This window comes from Bubalus kerabau, chromosome 1 (assembly GCF_029407905.1).
Source record: "Bubalus kerabau isolate K-KA32 ecotype Philippines breed swamp buffalo chromosome 1, PCC_UOA_SB_1v2, whole genome shotgun sequence".
Taxonomy (NCBI): Eukaryota; Metazoa; Chordata; class Mammalia; order Artiodactyla; family Bovidae; genus Bubalus; species Bubalus kerabau.
In genome coordinates, this window is record NC_073624.1 from 24,175,125 (window position 1) to 24,197,234 (window position 22,110).

Consider the following 22,110-nt stretch of genomic DNA (forward strand, 5'->3'; position numbering starts at 1 on the left):
CTAGTCCTGATGACACATAGAATTCCTTTTAAAGATTCTTTTTCGTTTCTATAAAATCTACAACTTTCTGTATCAATATTAGTTTATCCCTTATTTCCTTTCCCATTTAGAAGTAACCAGCTTTAGGACAAAATTACTTTCTTTTCCCTTAAAAAAAATACATTCCAATTTCTTATAAATTCTTTTAATAAAAACACACCTCCAACTTTCCCTGCATACTGAAATGCTTTATTAGTTTAGTAGCTTTACATACACATATATTACAAATTTTAACCATCAAAGACCTTAATCTCTAGTGAAAACCACAAAGTAAGCAACTGTGAACATTCCAGCATTTCCTGATTGGCCAACTCATAAATATATTCTATAACCTCTAGAAACTAACCTCTAGAAACCAATCTCTAGAAACCTCTAGAAACTAACATCTTTTCCTGGCACAATTTCCTTCCTCATTGTGGCACCAGATATGTGTCTAACAAACACAAGCATCTTTAGTTTTTCTCTCACAAGAAGACAAAAGTAGGTAAACTTAGATTTATCTAACAATTAATGTTTCAGCATTTTACCTTATGTGAAATGACCTGGATATTCAATAAATTTCCATCACTTAAGTTTCAAGTTACCAAAACCTGGAGAGATGATTTTCAAGTAGATATTCCCAAATTAAATATTCACAAAGACTACCACTTCATATACTTTAAAGTTTCATCGTAACAACTTATTTTCCTTGCTGACAAATTTTGTAACAGGAATATTAAAATCTTACTGATGCTCAGTAAAACTAGGTACAGTAAAAATATTCTACTTAATGTCAATGAATCAAAAACATGTCTACATTAAATCAATAAATTTTAATACCAGAAATATTTAATACTAAATATTTCCCAGATCATGTGAATCTGAAATTCATTCGGGTGACTTTCTTTTATAATTCTGAGAATTTATGTATGTGCTTACTTTCCTTTAAGCCAATTAAACACAGGTCATTTACAAATTAATTTTGACAATATCAACCAGAGGTAAAAACATTGCATCCTTGTAACGTACACATGCATCCATCCATATAGACGTAGATCTCATAGTTTTCCTGAGAGAGTTAAAAATCCCTCTTTTTCCTTTTTTTCCCTTTAGTCTCAGGAATTGTGGATGTCAAAGTTTCTGAGAGTCCAATCAAAACGTTTATACCTCAAATGCACAGGGAGAGAAATGCAAGTTCCTCCTAGAAAACCTGCTTCCTCTATTTGCATTACAGAAAAACAAACGAACAAAAAAAACATTTTAGAATGTCAAAAGAGCTCCATCTTCATCATTTTTCTCTGGATTCTAAAGGGCTTTGTGGCCACATGGTATTATAGAGAAAAAACTATGGACCCCAACTGAGGGTGGTCTATTTTTGTAGGATGCATCATAAAGAGCTATTTTCAGGAAATGAATTTTTGTTTCTCAGGTCCACCAATCAAAACACTGCACCTTCTTTAATACAAATATACACTCACAATGCCCGCCCCCACCCCCAATATGTAAGCCAAACCAGTTCCAAAAGGCTCAAAGCCAAACCATTTTCAAAAGATTTAATTAGACACAACAGCATAAAAAGCCTATGCATAAGGAATTTCATCACATTTTCCTTCCCTTTTATAAAACAGTTCTAGTTGAAAGATGATGTTATAATTTAGAGAGCCATTAGCGTCCACTGTTCTCCATATCTCAAGGAGTAACCAGTCCAAGCAGTTTAAAAATTTTTTTCTTTCATGCAAGTATAGCTAAAGATCTCCCAGATCTACAAAATATACTGTAGGGGTCTACAAGATAAGAGCTTGGGTTACCCGTCATTAATGATCCATGGATGGTACTGTCAGATATCCACCAGTAAGTGCCAAAAGAAACACCAAGGCAATGAGGTCTCTCAGGATCACAGCTCCTTAGTTCAAGAGTGAGGAACCTCTTCCGCTGTTCTAGATGGTGATGTGTGGGTCCTCGTCCAAACCGGAGATCTCCAGGTACCACCCCAGGTGGTACACAAGGGTCAGAAAGACTCCTCAGTCCAAAAGGGAAAAGCCACTTAAAGCAGTGCTCCACTCACACAAAGCCAAATGACCAAGTCCCAAACACTAAAGAAAACTTCCGGTGAAGGCAACACAATAGGGAAGAAGACCCTGGTATCATCACACACAAGACTTCTGCTACTCACCAGACATTTCAACCACCTCCTTCAAATGCCATGTTTCCTTCACCACAAATATCAAGAGCGTGTGGGCCAATGACTCCCAGTCAGTGGCAAGCAACAAATGTGCTCAGGCAGCTGCTAGACAGAATCAGAACCAGCACAAACTAGGGTCTAAGGTGCCACATGAGACATACCCATGTGAGATGATGAGGCCCTACGTGGGTACAGAAACTGTTACCAAATCCAACTTGGGTCTGCTCATAAAGCCAACCTACGGACTCCAGGCTTTGGTATAGGAAAGTACAGCATTTATTTGCAGGGTACAAGCCAAAGGCAACAGAGGAAAGGAAAGATATGCCCATCTGAATGCAAAGTTTCAAAGAATAGCATGGAGAGATAAGAAAGCCTTTCTCAATGATCAATGCAAAGAGATAAAGGAAAACAATAAAATGGGAAAGGCTAGAGATCTCCTCAAGAAAATTAGAGATACCAAGGGAACATTTCATGCAAAAAATAAAGGACAGAAATGAAATGGACAGAGCAGAGGATACTAAGAAGAAGTGGCAAGAATACACAGAAGAACTATACAAAAAAGATCTTCATGACTGAGATAATCATGATGGTGTGATCACTCACACTCACCTAGAGCCAGACATCCTGTAATGTGAAGTCAAGTGGGCCTTAGAAAGCATCACTGCGAACAAAGCTAGTGGAGGTGATGGAATTCCAGTTGAGCTATTTCAAATCCTCAAAGATGATGCTGTGAAAGTGCTGCACTCAATATGCCAGCCAATTTGGAAAACTCAGCAGTGGCCACAGGACTGGAAAAGGTCAGTTTTCATTCCAATCCCAAAGAAAGGCAATGCCAAAGAATGCTCAAACTACTCCACAATTGCACTCATCTCACACGCTAATAAAGTAATGCTCAAAATTCTCCAAGCCAGGCTTCAGCAATACATGAACCATGGACTTTCAGATGTTCAAGCTGGTTTTAGAAAAGGCAGAGGAACCAGAGATCAAATTGCCAACATCTGCTGGATCATCGAAAAAGCGATAGAGTTTCAAAAAATAATCTATTTCTGCTTTATTGACTATGCCAAAGCCCTTTGACCGTGTGGATGACAATAAACTGTGGAAAATTCTGAAGGAGATGGGAATACCAGACCACCTGACCTGCCTCTTGAGAAACCTGTATGCAGGTCAGGAAGCAACAGTTAGAACTGGACATGGAAAAACAGACTGGTTCCAAATAGGAAAAGGAGTATGTCAAGGCTGCATAGTCACCCTGCTTACTTAACTTATATGCAGAGTGTATCACGAGAAATGCTCAGCTGAAGGAAGCAGAAACTGGAGTCAAGATTTCCAGGAGAAATATCAATAACCTCAGATATGCAGATGACACCACCCTTATGGCAGAAAGTGAAGAGGAATTAAAGGGCCTCTTGATGAAAGTGAAGGAGGAGAGTGAAAAAGTTGGCTTAAAGCTCAACATTCAGAAAACGAAGATCATGGCATCTGGTCCCATCACTTCATGGCAAATAGATGGGGAAACAGTGGAAAACAGTGGCTGACTTTATTTTGGGAGGCTCTAAATTCACTGCAGATGGTGACTGCAGCCATGAAATTAAAAGATGCTTACTCCTTGGAAGGAAAGTTATGACCAACCTAGACAGTCTATTAAAAAGCAGAGACATTACTTTGTCCACAAAGGCTATGGTTTTTCCAGTAGTCATGTATGGATGTGAGAGTTGGACTATAAAGAAAGATGAGCGCAGAAGAACTGATGCTTTTGAACTGTGGTGTTGGAGAAGACTCTTGAGAGTCCCTTGGACTGCAAGGAGATCCAGCCAGTCTATCCTAAAGGAAATCAGTCCTGGGTGTTCACTGGAAGGACTGATGTGGCAGCTGAAACTCCAATACTTTGGTCACCTGATGTGAAGAGCTGACTCATTGGAAAAGACCCTGATGCTGGGAAAGATTGAGGGCAGGAGGAGAAGGGGATGACGAAGGATGAGATGGTTGGATGGCATCACCGACTCGATAGACATGGGTTTGGGTAGACTCTGGCAGTTGGTGATGGACAGGGAGGCCTGGCGTCCTCTGGTTCATGGGGTTGCAAGAGTCAGACACAACTGAGCGACTGAACTTAACTCCTGTGATGTCAATCGTCCCTGGTTGATGAAACTCTCAGGGGAGGGAATTTATCATTTATGACAATTGTGCTCCTTTTAGATAATCTGTCTTTAGGTAGATAATGGGAATTCAGAGACAGCTTTTCTCTGCATTTGCTATTTTTTAAGGGCCTACTGATCAAAATAATCAAGATGCCAATGTGGCATATTTTGCAGTGGTATACTCTGCTACCCTTCAGTATCATCATATCCAATTGGGCTCTGAACCAGGAAAAGCAATGTTCATTTTTAAAGAGAATTTGGAGGAGGAGAAGGGGGTGGCTCAGAGCCTACATCAGGATGTCTTCCAGGAATTTACTAATAACAAGAGCATTCTGAAGCACAAACTGAAACTGAGCTGGAACCTGTGAGGCCCTCCTGTTTCTTGCCTGCAGAATAAGGCTTCAGTCTCCGAGATTTCTGAAGTTCCTGCTAATTAGGGAAGCGGGGGAATGTGGAAATAAAGGAAAAGCAGTCAAGCTAGAAAAGTAATGACAACAGCTCTGTGATAAAACAGCTCCTTCTCAAGGATATATATAACAATCTGATGCCTATCTCTGAGTTATTCCACAGAAACTAAATCCTTCCAACCAGGTAGACGATGGTGACTACATGCTGACCACAGGTGATATCACAAAGGTGATGACAGAGATTCCTGAAACACCACTGCTACATTACCACCAACCAATCAGAACAATTTGTAAGCCCTCCTCAGACAACCATTTTGCCTTTTCCCATTTCTTTTTCTTGGGGATGGTCTTGATCCCTGTCTCCTGTACAATGTCACAAAGCTCCATCCATAGTTCTTCAGACACTCTATCAAATCTAATCCCTTAAATCTATTTCTCACTTGCACTGTATAATCGTAAGGATTTGATTTAGGTCATACCTGAATGGTCTAGTGGTTTTCCCTACTTTCTTCAATTTAAGTCTGATTTTGGAAATAAGGAGTTCATGATCTGAGCTACAGTCAGCTCCTGGTCATTTTTGCTGACTCTATAGAGCTTCTCCATCTTTGGTTGCAAAGAATATAATCAATATGATTTCGGTGTTGACCATCTGGTGATGTCCATGTGTAGAGTCTTGCGTTGTTGGAAGAGGGTGTTGCTATGACCAGTGCATTCTCTTGGCAGTACTCTATTAGCCTTTGCCCTGCTTCATTCTGTACTGCAAGGCCAAATTTGCGTATTACTCCAGGTGTTTCTTGACTTCCTACTTTTACATGTCAGTCCCCTATAAAGAAAACGACATCTTTTTTAGGTGTTAGTTCTAGAAGGTCTTGTAGATTTTCATAGATCCATTCAACTTCAGCTTCTTCCGCATTATTGGTCGGGGCATAGACTTGGATTACTGTGATATTGAATGGTTTGCCTTGGAAATGAACAGAGATCATTCTACTGTTTTTGAGATTGCATTCAAGTACTTACTGCATTTCAGGCTCTTTTTGTTGACTATGACGACTACTCCATTTCTTCTAAGGGATTCTTGCCCACAGTAGTAGATACAATGGTCATCTGAGTTTTAAATTCACCCATTCCAGTCCATTTTAGTTTGTTGATTCCTAAAATGCTATTCACTCTTGCCATCTCCTGTTTGACCACTTCCAATTTACCTTGAATCATGGGCCTAGCATTCCAGGTTCCTATGCAATATTGCTCTTTATAGCATTGTATTTTACTTCCAGCACCAGTCACATCCACAACTGGGTGTTGTTTTTGCTTTGGCTCCATCTCTTCATTATTTCTGGAGTTATTTTCCCACTCATCTCCAGTAGCATATTGGGCACCTAAGTCCTGGGGAGTTCCTCTTTCAGTGTCACATCTTTTTGCCATTTCATACTGTTCATGGGGTTCTCGAGGCAAGAATGCTTAAGTGGTTTGCCACTCCCTTCTCCAGTGGACCACATTGTCAGAACTCTTCACGGTGACCCGTCCGTCTTGGGTGGCCCTACACGGACAGCATGGCTCAGTTTCACTGAGTTAGACAAGGCTGTGGTCCATGTGATCAGGCTGGTTAGTTTTCTGTGATTGTGGTTTTCAGTCTGTCTGCCCTCTGATGGAGAAGGTAAGAGGCTTAGGGAAGCTTCCTGATGGGAGAGACTGACTGAGGGGGAAACTGGTCTTGTTCTGATGGGTGGGGCCATGCTCAGTAAATCTTTAATCCAATTTTCTGATGATGGGTGGGGCCACAGACTGGAAAAGGTCAGTTTTCATTCCAATCCCAAAGAAAAACAATGCCAAAGAATGCTCAAACTACCACACAATTGCACTCATCTCATACGCTAGTAAAATAATGCTCAAAATTCTCCAAGCAAGCCTCAACAGTACGTCAACCATGAACTTCCAGATGTTCAAGCTGGTTTTAGAAAAGGCAGAGAAACCAGAGATCAAACTGCCCACATCCACTGGATCATCAAAAAAGCAAGAGAGTTCCAGAAAAACATATACTTTGGCTTTATTGACTATACCAAAGCCCTTGACTATGTGCTGCTGCTAAGTCACTTCAGTCGTGTCCGACTCTGTGCGACCCCACAGACGGCAGCCCACTAGGCTCCCCCGTCCCTGGGATTCTCCAGGCAAGAACACTGGAGTGGGTTGCAATTTCCTTCTCCAATGCATGAAAGTGAAAAGTGAAAGCGAAGTCGCTCAGTCATATCTGACTCTTAGCAACCCCATGGACTGCAGCCCACCTCCATCCACTGTGTGGATCACAACAAACTGTGGAAAATTCTTAGAGATGGGAATACCAGAGCACCTGACCTGCCTCTTGAGAAATCTGTATGCAGGTCATGAAGCAATTAGAACTAGACATGGAATAACAGACTGGTTCCAAATCGGCAAAAGAGTACGTCAAGGCTGTATATTGTCACCCTGCTTATTTTAACTTATATGCAGAGTACATCATGCAAAATGGCAGGCTGGATGAAGCACAAGCTGGAATCAAGATTGCTGGGAGAAATATCAATAACCTCAGACATGCAGATAACACCACCCTTACGACAGAAAGTGAAGAAAAACTAAAGAGCCTCTTGATGAAAGTGAAAGAGGAGGAAAGTGAAAAAGCTGGCTTAAAGCTCAACATTCAGAAAATTAAGACCACGGCATCCGGTCCCATCACTTTATGGCAAATAGATGGGGAAACAGTGGCTGACTTTATTTTCTTGGGCTCCAAAATCACTGCAGATGGTGACTTCAGCCATGAAATTAAAAGATGCTTGCTCCTTCGAAGAAAAGTTATGACCAACCTAGACAGCATATTAAAAAGCAGAGACATTACTTCATCAACAAAGGTCCATCTAGTCAAAGCTATGGTTTTTCCAGTAGTCATGTATGGTTGTGAGAGTTGGACTATAAAGAAAGCTGAGCATTGAAGATTGATGCTTTTGAACTGTGGTGTTGGATAAGACTCTTCAGAGTCCCTTGGACTGCAAGGAGATCCAACCAGTCCATCCTAAAGGAAATCAGTCCTGAATATTTATTGGAAGATGCTGAAGCTGAAACTCCAATACTTTTGCCACCTGATGCGAATAACTGCCTCATATGAAAAGAACTTGATGCTGGGAAAGATTAAAGGCAGGAGGAGAAGGGGATGACAGAGGATGAGATGGTTGGATGGCATCACCAACTCAATGGACATGAGTCTGAGTAAGCTCCAGGAGTGGGCGATGGGACAGGGAGGCCCGGCATGCTGCAGTCCAAGGGGTCGCAAAGAGCTGGACACGAGTGAGCGACTGAACTGAACTGAATCAGAACAAGGTCAAGTCCTTTGCAGTTCTTATCCCAAATGTGGCCTTTAAAAAACCTTCCCTGAAAGTCACAAGGGAGTTTGGATCTTTGAGCACAAACTTCCCATTCTTTTTGCTTGGCGCCCTGCAAATGAATGTGGTGCTTTCCTTTACCACAACCTGGTGTCAGTAGATTGGCTTTGCTGTGCAGAGGATAAGCCGACTCAAATCTTCCTTATTTTGTTCCCAATCACAGGTATTGTCAACACTGCACAAAGCAAAGCCTTGCTCAAACCTCTCTTCCAAAGTTGTATTTTATTTGAAATGCAAACAATAAAGGTGAGTTCTGTTGTGTCTGAAACACAGCATTCATTTATCATAGCAAAGCACAACCGTTTCAATTTCTTGCTGAAAAGAAATGACACTTTTATTTTCCACTGTTTTATTATAAAAATCAACATTTCATTTGTTACAACTCAACTTACTGTAATAATCAAAAGGGGGATTTATACAAGGTATTTTTTATACAGTTTAAAATTAAAGCACTTATTTTACAAAAAGGGGGAAGTGAATAGTGGACAAGGGCTGACCAAATGTTGGTCATTAAAATATAATTACATCCTTGCAAAGCACCATCGTACCAAAGTCCATGAACAAGAAACACCAGCTGACTTTAAGACAATGACGAAGATTAAAGCTTAAAAAATTTAAAAACACAGAGGATAAAACATCTGAAAGCAGCACCAGATCCTTCACTTGCAAATAAGGCTAGTCCAGCTTAAGCGTCTCAGTATCCTCTTTACTCTTATTAAAATGTTCTCAATTAATCCTAGATACTCAATTTCATGTAACCTTAGTTTAATCAGACTTGTTTTATTTTCTTTTTAATATTCTTACTTAGGCATTAGTATTTAGTGAGATATAATAGAGATCTCTCTCTCTCTCTCTCTCTCTCTATATATATATATATATATATATATATATATCTTTCTATGTATCTATACCCCTGCCCTGCTTATATGTGATTTTTAAAAAATTATTTCTTAAAGAATGGACAGTTAAGCAAAGCAGACTGTATAATTCTTTGGTGTTAACTTTTGGACAAACCCGAAGTAATGGGAAAATTAAAAGTTATTTCCACTTCTGAGTATAAGATATCACTTTCTTTATAATCGTATCTGCAAAGTCATGATGATTTTTTTTCAGCAGTAACTTAAGAATGGTTTAAGAATGGCTTATAAAAAAAGAAAAGGAACAATAAAGTTTACCTGAACTGAATATGGATGAGGTCAGTAATTTCATTCTAAATCATCTAGATTAACTGAAGAATCTTCCTCCCTCTCCATTCAGGTCTAGAATTACTTGAAAAAGATGCAGAATCCAGTCAAATATCTCAAGTATATGGATTCACAATTTTAAAATCATGTTATGCGTTAGGGTCCAAAATCCTTTAAAACTTTTCAGAATTTCAAAAGCTAAAGTTTGAGCCCACTGTAAAATGATGCAATTCCAGAAGTCAGAAACTATACATATGCTACAGTACTTTGTAAAATCATCTGTTATTTCTCTCGGTTCACTTTAGATGTGAAATAAGGAAAGGAGTACCAAACAAAATTAAATTTCTTGAGTTTAAGAATTCTGAGAATATGTATTAAACAGTGCTTGATTATGAACCTCTTTAAGACTTGGTCCACGTCTACACTTCCTCTGTAGTCTCATTTATTGATGCTCAAACATTTGACAGCCATCTGATAATCCCATATTCATATCCACGCTCCAGGCATACTACTCATGTCATTATTCAGAATGAAGTACTACACATATTGAAAGTATGACATACTTGGGAGGTATGAAAAGAGGCCAAGGTTTTTTTTTTTTTCCTGAATCTTGTTAGATGTGTAATAGTAATAACCATCATGCTGCTTTTATGACATGCAAAATCAATGAACTAACAAGTTTTCCCCTGCAAGAGATAAAGCAATTTTAAAAACTATACTTTTTAAGAATCTAGTCTAGGCACAAAACAACAGCAGCAGACCTATTGCAGAGAGCGAGGCTTGCTTGCTGAAGGCAGGCCTTTCCTGTACCAAAAATAGTCTCTACACTATGATTATTGATATCAGGCCACATAAATATACACAGTTCATTAACAGGTTAGATAAGACACAGCTACTAAACCTACTGGCAGTATTCATTAATGAGCCTTTATAGCAAAACAAAACAAAAAATTATCCTGCCAAACTGACTGCAATCTAATGCAGACAGTGGCTATTTCTATAGCTTAGTATCAAATGAGTTGGTCTTATACAAATTATTGACTTTGGAATATTTTAAAATGATGAACAAAGTCAATCCTCTGCTCAAAGCCCCATCCCAATTAATGGTCTATATTAGATAAAAATGTACTGTAAAGTCTTCATTTCTAAATATGAGTCCTTCAGAACAGCTGTTCTCAAACTTACTAAAGGGTCAGATATCTTTTGGTGGTACATCAGTATTTTTGTATTAAAATTAAAATAATAATAATTTTCTGCTAAACATGTAATATCTCACGATATGCTAGATTTACAGCAAGTGTCAGATGCATAATAAAATTCCCCAAAGAAAAATCAGTATTGAGAAAATTCTACGCCTTAATTGTTTTTTTGTTAATTGTGAATATTCCAATATCTGATATAAACAGCAAAATTCTTTGGGCCAGGGTTCAAAAAACCAAAGCTCTGCAGGAGCAAAGTTTAAGGTTATAAAAGTTTAGAAGTATAAAAGACCACTTCAGTGAAGAAAAGCTTACTGTAGTGCACAGAAAGTATGCTATGCTAAAGTTCAATTCTCAGGTCATTTTAATCACATCACTAAGTGGGCACACTTCAAGATACACAATCACGACAAATACTACTATATTTAAGGAACATAATTAAATTTTATTCATTGCCCCTCAGCTGGCTAATGCAATCTAGCAATAATCCAAATTCAAAATAATCCAAATTCAAAACTGTATTCTTTATCCCCCAATTTGTGCTCACATTAATTTTTTATCTTCCAATTAAAGATCTTGTGTTTAATAAACAAGATGGTCTACTTTAAAGCTTAACTGTCCATATAACCTGAGGACCAATAAATCCATCCTCAATTTTGACAATTCTCTCAAACTGTACCTTTCAAATATTCCCCAAAATGTTAAGACTCCATCTCAAACATTGAGAAAGAGGATTCTGAGACTAAGCTGAACTGCCTTCAAATAATTTCAAACAAATTGGCACACAAATTAGTATTTTGCAAGAAGAGGCCATTGCCATCGCAGTACAAGCACTTGAACTGAGATATAACAAGGCAGTATTCTTCTTAATTCATTATAGTGCAAGTTTCCACATGGGAAGCCCACCAGATAAAGATGCACATTAAAAAATGTAAACATCGAGAATTCTCATATTTTAATTGATACCCAGTTATTGCTAACCTTTCCATCTTCATGTGAGCATCAAGTGCCTCTGTGTGTCACAGAATGCAACTTCAATTTCCATTCTGTTAGAACTTGAGCACTTTGTTTCGTCAACAGGAAGAGTTAACGCTCGTCTGACTGAAATGCAAGACGCTGATGGATTACCATTTATTTATATGCAAAATCAAGTGCACTAGATTCATATAAGGTACCCCAATAACCGATGTGATATTCTGAAACCGCATTTTTAAATTCTTTAAAAAGATTACTTAGGTATTTTTAATTGCTTAAAAAGTTAGTTCACCTCCACCAAAATTATAAATCCTTTCTTCCATTGTTTTCTCTTGGGCCCTGAAATCTAGACAGGGTGGCCTCAGCAAAACAGAATTAAAAAAAAAAAAAAAAATCATCATTCATTAAGTAACTGACCAACATCTGTTAAGGTAAAAATACATTAGTATAAAAACACATTCAACTTGAGCAGAGAAATGCTGGAAACATGTGAAAAAGCAGGAAACTGACTTCTGGCAAGGTGGCAGAGCAGTGCCAGCATCGTTTCACGGGTCAGCCCTGACAGCTGAAGCAGCAGCAGCCCCAGTACCACACGGGACAGGCAGAGCACGGAAGAGCCTTCCGTTATCCCCCTCTACTCAAGTTCCAACAGCTGAAAAGTTCAGTTTTCCTTCTCATGTAAGCCATATCGTTAAATTTGTTAAATCACCTTAATCCATAATGGAGTAAGAGAGAAGACACGTAAAAATATATAAGAGGTGATTATAAAAGTAATTCATGGATAATTTGAAAACAATCTAATATTCACATTAGGTTAACAGAAAGATACTGTATTCAACTCACGCCACACATTAGAAAGAGGTTATGTGTGTAGAGATCATTCTGAGAAAAATCAGCCTAAAGAACATGAAAATGTCACCAACAACTAATAAAGGGAAAACCTAACGATAACAAAAAAAATCCTCTTTTAAAATAGATTGTCTCTAACCGGAACATATTTAAATGTTTTACTAGGAAAAAAAAATATATATAAATGATTTCATACTGTGATATTATTTATATGCTGAAAGTACTGCAAGGATATATGATTAATTTACAACAAAAACTTAATGGTTAAATTTGTAACTCTTAAACACTTTCTATATGTGCTGTAAAAAGACACTTATTGAGCAATAAAACAATCTTGGAATAAAGAGGAACAGTAACTTGTCTAACCTTTGATCCTTATGTGGACACAGCAGTCCAATTGAAGAGCTAAGCTGACTGGGGAATGGAGTTAGTAGAAATATTACAATGAAACTTTTATTTAGCAAATTCTATTTAATCAATCCCCAGATTTTATGGTGAATAAATTATGGTATCTTGGCAAAATATAATGCTGCTAAGGGAGGAAGCAAGGTGAAATCACCCAGGGAATTACTGACGTATGACAGAGGGGTGACTTTTACGATAGGGACAGAAGGCTTGCAAACAAAACGGCCCCATAGCATCTTACCAGACAGCTCATCTCTCCCACAACAGCAGCACCCCGAATGAATTTTTAGAAACATCTATCTTCCTCACTAAAATTATTGGACCCCTAGAGAAAACAAAGCCTTTTATCCAAAATTAGTATTTTTTTCTTTTGCCTTTCATTTCTTAAACTTGTTGGCATTCAAATGGTAGTTAACATGAAGGCCACTGGGCTCCTTCCGAGTATATATGGTTTGCTGCTGAGATGGACTTTAATTTCTTTGCTTTTTTTTTTTTTTAAATTTTTGGTATCAATAAAGCTCCAGACATTCCTGGTCAGTGATGCTGTTTTTTAAATTCCTGTTTCCTTTGTACTCAGTCACTTCACTGGGCTTAAGGCATGCTTTGTGTATTTAGTTTGCAAAAATAAAACTTTTAGTACAAATTTATTATTTATACAAATTTTTATGGCACAAGCAGCAAATCTGCTATTTTAAGAAAATATATAAATATCTTTTCCTTCTGTACAAATATCTCCAGTTTTCCCTACCCCATTTATAATTTTAACTGTACACGGTCTGCCTCATCCTTCAATAATAGCTCCCTCCCCCCCCTCCAGATCGCAGCCAAATTCGTATTTACACTTTTGTGTTGGAGGCAGTCAGAGGAGGAGGGCCCCTCCTCAGGAGGAGTCTGTACAGGGAGAGGGTGGCGGTGGGTAGAGGTGATGAGAGTAGCTCCTCTCCGTGTATGGAGAAGGCGGGCAGCTTTCATAGTTCTCTTCTGCTGACAAGTACTGGCTTCGGGGCGTGGGAGGTGGGGGCACAGGCTCTGAGTCATAGTTCAAGTCACTAGTGTAGCCCTTGGCCGTCACCACTGAGGTCATCCTTCGGCTAGGAGCATAGTCACTGTCACACACGTCTGTGCTGCAGGGCGTGGTGGGGGGCGCAAAGTGCCGGTAGCTGTACGGCCTGTAGCTGATACAGGGAAGAAAGCAGGAAAAGAGGAATTAGCTTTATAGAAGAGTGGTTTCTCTATCCAAATACAGAGGCATTAAATGTAAACCTGACTTGGAAGACAATCAACTATGACAATTTAAACTGGCACCAACCAAGAGGCAATTTTCAAAGGCAGGCTGAAGGAGGAAGACAGCATCATCCTGTGAATGATGAACTCATTCTAACCTCTGGATGTGTGCTTATGTATTTAAGTTGGGCTTCCCTGGTGGCTCCACAGTAAAGAATCCGCCTGCAACGCAGGAGATGCGAGTTCAATCCCTGGGTTGGGAAGATCCCCTGGAGGAGAAAACAGCAACCCACTCTAGTATTCCTGTGTGGGAAATCCCATGGACAGAGGAGCCTGGTGGACTACAGTCCATGGGATCATAAAGAGTCAGACTAGATTTAGTGACTAAAAAACATCATCTTTAAGTAACATTGTATCAATAAGAAGGAACTATCTAAAGATGTATTTAATGGTCATCTTTGGAAAAAATCTCTCATTTTGCATTTAGTCTGTATAGTGGACATCAATTTCTGCCTTTCCATGATCTGTGAGAATGTGTCTTTATGATTTTACATTACTCAAACATGTGAGCATTCCCCGAACATTCCTCAAATGCTCTATGATTTACCTGATGAATAATTTAATGATGACCGAAGACTTCATTACTCTCTTTACTTCATTCTCTCTTGTACAAATACTGTACAAGCCAGGCTGAATTTTGGTAGACAGCTTAAGGAACATATCTATCCCATTACTAATACTATCAGTACAGAGAAATTACCATGATTTGGGGGAAGAAGTGTCAATTTCCTATGCTGTACGTAGACAAGCATGTTGTCATAAGAGCGGCTCTAACTGACCACCAAAATGACAAATTCCAGGTATCCATACAGAACCAGTGAGTTTTATAAAACATATTTCAGAGACCTAATTTATTTCTGTATACCCTTTAAGCTATCTTTTCAAGCAATCTATAACTGTTAAGTTTGTAGTGTGGCTAACTAAAGAAAAAGGCACACTGGAAAGAGAAATGTACTAGTAAAATTAAGAGCTGACTTAAAAAGTGTTGATTTTTCCATCATTTCTTTTTTTTTTTAATTTTATTTTTAAACTTTACATAATTGTATTAGTTTTGCCAAATATCAAAATGAATCCGCCACAGGTATACATGTGTTCCCCATCCTGAACCCTCCTCCCTCCTCCCTCCCCATACCATCCCTCTGGGTCGTCCCAGTGCACCAGCCCCAAGCATCCAGTATCGTGCATCGAACCTGGACTGGCAACTCGTTTCATACATGATATTTTACATGTTTCAATGCCATTCTCCCAAATCTTCCCACCCTCTCCCTCTCCCACGGAGTCCATAAGACTGTTCTATACATCAGTGTCTCTTTTGCTGTCTCGTACACAGGGTTATTGTTACCATCTTTCTAAATTCCATAGATATGCGTTAGTATACTGTATTGGTGTTTTTCTTTCTGGCTTACTTCACTCTGTATAATAGGCTCCAGTTTCATCCACCTCATTAGAACTGATTCAAATGTATTCTTTTTAATGGCTGAGTAATACTCCATTGTGTATATGTACCATAGCTTATCCATCATTTCTACTATAACTTCTTATGCCATTTTATAGTCTAAGTATAGTAAAGTTGATCTTATTTCATATTTATCCCAATCAGGATTTATTTATATGCTTTCTCATCAAATAAAATGACTGCAACAGTGGGGCAAGAGCAAGTGTAAAACTGAAGCATAAAACATCTAACGATGCGCCAGGTAACACACCTCAGGATACATGCCACTTGAGGCAAGCCCTCCATATCAAAAGAAATGGCTATAAAAGACCAAAAGTTACATGACCTGCTAAGCAGGTTCTCAAGCACTTTTACTACCAGTATTGACATGATGTCACAGTATTTTTTAGGTCTTATCTTTCTGTCCAATCAGGTGGTGAGCCTTGGTGAAATTTCTTGGCTCAACATTTAAAAGGCCCAATACTTCCATTTCCACAGGAGAGGAGGAAAAAACAAAACACCAGAGGAGAGAAAGGAAACAGATTAACAAAATGTATTAAGTTTTGCAAACTTTCCCCCCACCCCCAAGAAAATTTAAATGAGAAAAGTTTCACTCTGAAGAAATAAACTGGGCTTAATTTGAGATGTGGGACAGTTAAATAAGAACTGTTTCTCAGAGACAGACAGACAGTCATAGAGAATGAACTTAGTGCAGCTGGCGGAGGTAGGGGCTGGAGAAACACAACACGGACCATGGGAGGAAGGTATAGATGGCGAGTTTGGGATGGACGTGGACACACCGATACATTTAAAATGGTTAACCAAGAACCTCCTGTATAGCCCAGGGAGCTCTGCTCAATGTTACGTGGCAGCCTGGATGGGAGGGAAGTTTGGGGGAGAATGGAAACAGGTGTCTGTATGGCCAAGTCACTCTGCTGTGTACCCAACACTATCACAGCGTAACTCTGTTAATCAGCTACAGTCCAATACAAAACAAAAAAGTTGTCATAAAAAAAGAACTGGTTTTGATGCAATTATGTCTACCTGAATCAAACTGTTTAATTTAAAGAAATTGTTTAAAAGTAAAATTTTAGCTCTTTTCCTTTTGTTTTTTTTTTTTTTTTCAATTTTCAGGTTTCTGCCTATTTTGACTTTTTAGAACAAACCTGGGGTAGGGAAAGCAGCACTTTAAGTAAAACATAAAATCAATCAGTTCAGAGTCAAACCTATCTTATCCATAAAGTGACATAAAGATTCTGAATGAGATACGGTATAGTTTCCACTTCATTTCTACACATCTATAAGGTTATATATATAACAGGGCAATCGACTGGAATGCCAGGAAACACCTTATTGAGAAGATAATGGGCACTTGAGTAATGCCAATAAACAAGGGCACTAAATGTCTGAAGAGAATGTAAGTTTTTGACTTTCTGTTGGCCTGTCCATAAGACAAAAGAGTAAGGATGACACACTAGGACTGAACCTGTTCACTCTGCTCCACAGTCATAAATGAGCACAAAGGCATAATATCTCCCCTTTTCTGGCTTACAAACACATTGCAGTTTATTTTAATGAGTCACGATTATTCCATGTAACTATATGAGAAACCTTTCACTCCAGATTGTAATAACAACATATGTAAGCAAGAGGTGAACTTAAGCTTCTTTCAGCTTCTCTCAAATTCTGTGCCCTTAATACTTCTGCTATTTTAGAGCTCTCCTAACTCTCCGGACCTTCATCTTATCCCAACATTCCACTGAGATGATCAATCAAACCTAACCTCAGCAGTAACATATTCTGAAATCAAGTTACTTTGGGGGTAACTTTTCCTTAGAATACTGCCAAAGCCTGGAGGCTCTATCTTAATACTACAAAAGCCAGCCACAAAAAAAATTGCGGCTCCTTTTAAAAAATGGAGTTCCCTGAAGGCCTAAACAGACATTTTTCCAAAGAGGAAATGCAGATGGCCAACAGGCACATGAAAAGATGCTTGATGTGGCTATTTATCAGCAAAGTGCAAATCAAAACCACAGTGAGTTATCACCTCACACCAGTCAGAACGACTATCACCAAAAAGAACACAAATAACAAGTGCTGGCAGGATGTGGAGAAAACGGAATCCTTTTACACTGTTAGTGGGAATGCAAACTGAGGTAGCCATTGCTTCTCAAAAAACTGAAGTAGAACTATCATATGACCTGACAGTTCCACTCTGGGGTATATATCCAGAAAACTGCAAACACTAATTTGAAAAGATACACACACCCCCAAATTTCCAGCAGTATTATTTACAATTGCCAAGATAGGGACACAGCCTAAGTGTCCATCAACACATGAATAAAGAAGACGTAGTGTGTGTATACACACACACACAGTGGACTACACTCAGCCATGAAAAAGAATGCAATTTTTCCATTTGCAACAACATGAGATGGACTTGGAGGATATACACTAAGTAAAATAACTCAGACAGAGAAAGATATATACTGTGTGATATCAATTATATGTGGAATCCAAAAAATACAAGAAACCAGTGAAAATAACACAAAAAGAAGCAGGCCCACAGGGATAGAGAACAAACTAGTGATCACCACTGGGAAGAGAGAAGTGGGAAGGAGAAATCAAAGGACAGGGGAATGAGGTATGAACTATTAGGTGTAAAATAAGCTACATGGATATACTGTACAACACAGAACTATAGCCAATATTCTGTAATAACTACAGATGGAACAAAACAACCTCTAAAAATTGTGAATCACTAAATTACACAACTGCAACTTACATAATATTGTGCATCAACGATATGTTAATTAAAGGAAGTCTAATGCCCTGAAAGAAAAGGGTTTGTGGTAGAGGCAACACCAGCATTACCCAGACAAGAAGCCTGTTCTCTCTACAAGATACCTGTTCTCTCTTGGTGGCCATCATCCACTTAGCCAGGGCCACAGCAAACTCAAAACTCAAACACTTCCTTCTAATAAACATGTGGACTGACACTGGAGGAGGATGTGTATTACCTGTAGGACCTGTGAGTGGAAGGGCTGTTAGAAGAATAACCGAATTCCATGGTGTAATGTGATCGCTCTGTGGCTGGGGATGGCGGAGGGTTCAAAATCTAAAAGGAAAGAAAACCAAATGATTGAAATAAGAATAGTCTATCCAGACAGAGACTATTAGCCTTTTCTCAACTTCTCTTCCTTCATCTCTGTTCATATTCTTCTTCACTTCCTCTTTTTCAAAGAATTAACCTAAAACAGTACTTTAGGACTATGGCTCTCCACCCCTCAAGACACAATTTCATTAGGTGTAAATAACACAAGGTGATGAGAAGGAAATCTGCAACCTACAAGTTACTGGTTTAACGTGTAGCACAACTGGGTTCTGATTTTTAAAACTATAAATGTTTAGAGAAAGATTCCTTACTTAGGAGAAATACCACATTCTTCCTTCTTTTGGGAGGTCACAGAATGATGGTACTTAGCCTCTCAGGAGGTACTATTCAACAGTTCTACTTTCACCTGGTATATGAAATTCATGTCTGATACTTTCAGATATGCTGGCTGCTACACAGTCATTAAGTTGAGCACATTCTAAGTGCTCACATGGTGGTGGTAAATCCTTTGGGCCTTGTATGTCTGAATTCTCTATTAAAACCTTTTATACCACCATCACTAAGTACCCATATTTAATAAATAAGTTAAACATCTAAGATCTTATTTATCTCAGCATTCAAAGTGAACAGAGGAAAACAGGCTACTTACTGCAGGGAAGTAAGTGCCTTTGGTGCTTGATGAACTACTTGACGATGCTCCTGTGACGTGGGCTCGGTCATAAGGGGGTCCACTGCTCCCCCCCATGATACTGAGGGAACTGATCATTGATTTACCACGAGACATTCCTAAAATGAAGGATAAATACTGAAGTTGAGTGCAATCTATAAAAGGCATGAAATAATTTTATTTAGTCCTAGAATTACAAATATCAATAGTCAAATAGCTCCATTTTCAAACAACGTATGCCCTCTTTTCCCAATAATAATTGAAAATACTTAATGGAAAAGGCAAACAAATGTTCTCTAGAAGTGGGGACTTCCATTGAGAGCTGGCCTATAACACAAGGCCAAGAATAGCTCCTGGCCCTTCCTACTCGCCAGGGTGGAAGCAGAGCTCTTCAAGACGAGAGGTTTTCAGTCTCTTAGAGGACCTGAGAAAAAAAGAACTGTGAAGAGCAGAAGTGCAAAGCAGGCTAGACAAAGCAATAGGTCTGCTCAAAAGAAAAGTAAACCCATTAAGAGCATAAATTCAATGTATGGGAAATTATTTCTTTATCTACTAGATGCAAATATTGTTGTAATCACAACCACAATGCTAAAGAAGAAATTCTATTTTTCACAAGTGACTTCCCAAATTCCACCTTTAACAAACTAGGTATGGCAACGGAATCTATTAACAATTTAAAAACCATCTATTTCCTTACAGCTAACAACCAGAGTAAGTTATTTTCACAGGGTTTTTGGCCTGGTATCTCTTTCTCCATATTCGTTACAAGAAAGGCTTCTTTTCATTAAGGGTACCAAAAGACATTGAAAAGAAAGCTGTACTTCCCTAGAGGAATGCAGTCTTCCCCAAGGACAGAACATCTGGCACCCTGGCCATGCTTGAATAAACCCTCCTCCCATTGTCTTCATCTAAGTTAGGAGAAAACGTAAGATGATGTATTCCTCCCTGCTATCAATCAGGCATTTCTAAATCTGCTGAAAAGGAAACCTCATCTGTTTTTTCGGGATTCTCTAATTCCTGGGCTCCGTAGTACAGGTCTCTTGGTAGTGAACCAAATGAACTATGGTTTATGATTCTTTTCAACAAATGGCCAGTTGATTAACTTTAGTAGAGCACATCTAGAAATGCAGAGTGCATGCGTGCTAAGTCACTTCAGTCTCTTTGTGACCCCATGGACTGTAGCCCACCAGGTTCCTCTGTCCATGGAATTTTCCAAGCAAGAATACTGGCGTGCATTGCCACGCTCTCCTCTAGATTGTCGCGACCCAGGGATCGAACCCCTATCTCCTGCATTGGCAGGCAGGTTCTTTACCACCAGCGCCACCTGGGAAACCCAGAAATGAAGTGTACATGCAATAAATGTATGATATATTAATATAAATGCTTGTATGTACATGTATTCGCTTTGTATCCTTTGCCAATTTCTATCAAACCATACCTAAGGTCTTCTGTGTAAAAAGAAGGTGCTAAAAGTAAGCGAACATTTGTCCTTGTAACTGTTTAAACCCAAAATAGTCTACAATGAAGTAGACTGTAGGCAGTATTCTGTTTCCATAATGGAAGCTTGGCAATCTTGCCAAGACTTGATTCTCAATGGGTCAGTCCTGGCTCACCTGGAAGAGATCCTGACAAAGAACTGGGGTGTGGCACGTAACCAAGGGGCACGGAAGCTGGTCCATGAACTACATAGTCGTTAGTCATGGTTTCCCCATCGCCCTTCATCCGTGGACACAACATCCTCTGGCAGATAAAGTATATGGTTCCAGACACAAAGATGGTAACAATTACTCCAATAACAGAACCCACTGTATTGGTGGCCTGTGGTGCTGGCTCCTCAGTTGGATCTAAAATGGGAATGCAGTACAGTTACATAATGGAAAAACAACTGCAGGTTCAAAACAGTAATGGAAAGAGGGTGTGCAAGCAGAATTTGAGCCTAACGAAGACGACTCACACACATTTTTCCTTTTTATGAATACATACACACCATGCCCCATGGATACGTAAACAGATAAATGTCACTGTTAGGAATCAAAACGAATGACTCCTAGGTGAAAAAAGACATAGGACAATACATTGGAAAGTATAACTGTAAATTGGTAACAAAAATGTTAAGTGAATTATAGATTAAAACACCATTAAGAAGTTTAAAAACACATATGTAGACAAAATCTATCCTACTTCATTCTGTATATCATAAAAATCAATATTATTTGGAAATGTCTAAGAAAATTTTAGGGTCAAACATTTTACCTGGAATGGTAAAGAAGCCAAAATCAGCTCTGAGCTTGATTTTAGATCTGAAAAGTGACATTTATGCCTGGTGAAGAGAAATTAGAAGCTACCGATGAGCATCAGCTCTCAGGCCCAATATGCTGCTGCCTTAAGGGTGAGTCTAGTTGCCTGAGGGCAAGGAACATAAGGTCTCTGGTACCAGAGTAGCTGAGGACTCAGAGAGAAAGCCGGAGCATGAGAGGACCATGTCAGCAACCTTCATGGGATCCCCGAGCTATCTGAGACTTTAAAACAGGGCACCAACATGAGAGATAGGGGAAAATATAGCAAAAGAGCTCATCAAATGCAGAATATTACTCTTCTATTGAGAAGGAAAATCCTTCCATTGTGAATAGTCAGACTGTATTTCACAACTGTGTATCTCTTAAAACTTTCCTTTTGTTCCACCTCACCTCAAAACCTCCCATCCACACAGCTAAACTCATCTTATGATTAAACCTAAGAATTGAAAGAAAACGACATCACCAAGTTATATACCATGGAGGGGCTGTGGGTACATATTATATCACCTATGGGCTCTGAGCCCATATGCAACCAGCCCATCTTT

General features: G+C 38.9%; 1 protein-coding gene across 10 annotated transcripts in view; it reads right to left on the reverse strand.

Annotated features, from left to right (window-relative positions):
- Positions 1-8,487: 8,487 nt before the first annotated feature.
- The window catches only part of LRP6 (LDL receptor related protein 6), a 178,109-nt gene continuing 164,486 nt past the window's right edge, over positions 8,488-22,110 (reverse strand). For 9 of the 10 annotated variants that reach the window (XM_055570411.1, XM_055570414.1, XM_055570416.1 and 6 more), the window contains 4 exons: positions 20,882-21,112; positions 19,251-19,387; positions 18,507-18,604; positions 8,488-13,942 (listed from right to left, as the gene is read on the reverse strand). In XM_055570411.1, the coding sequence (XP_055426386.1) occupies positions 13,648-13,942; positions 18,507-18,604; positions 19,251-19,387; positions 20,882-21,112 (761 nt within the window). In that variant the 3' untranslated portion in view covers positions 8,488-13,647. Of the gene's footprint in view, positions 13,943-18,502; positions 18,605-19,250; positions 19,388-20,881; positions 21,113-22,110 lie in introns of those variants that run through there. The other variant, XM_055570417.1, reaches the window with a different exon arrangement.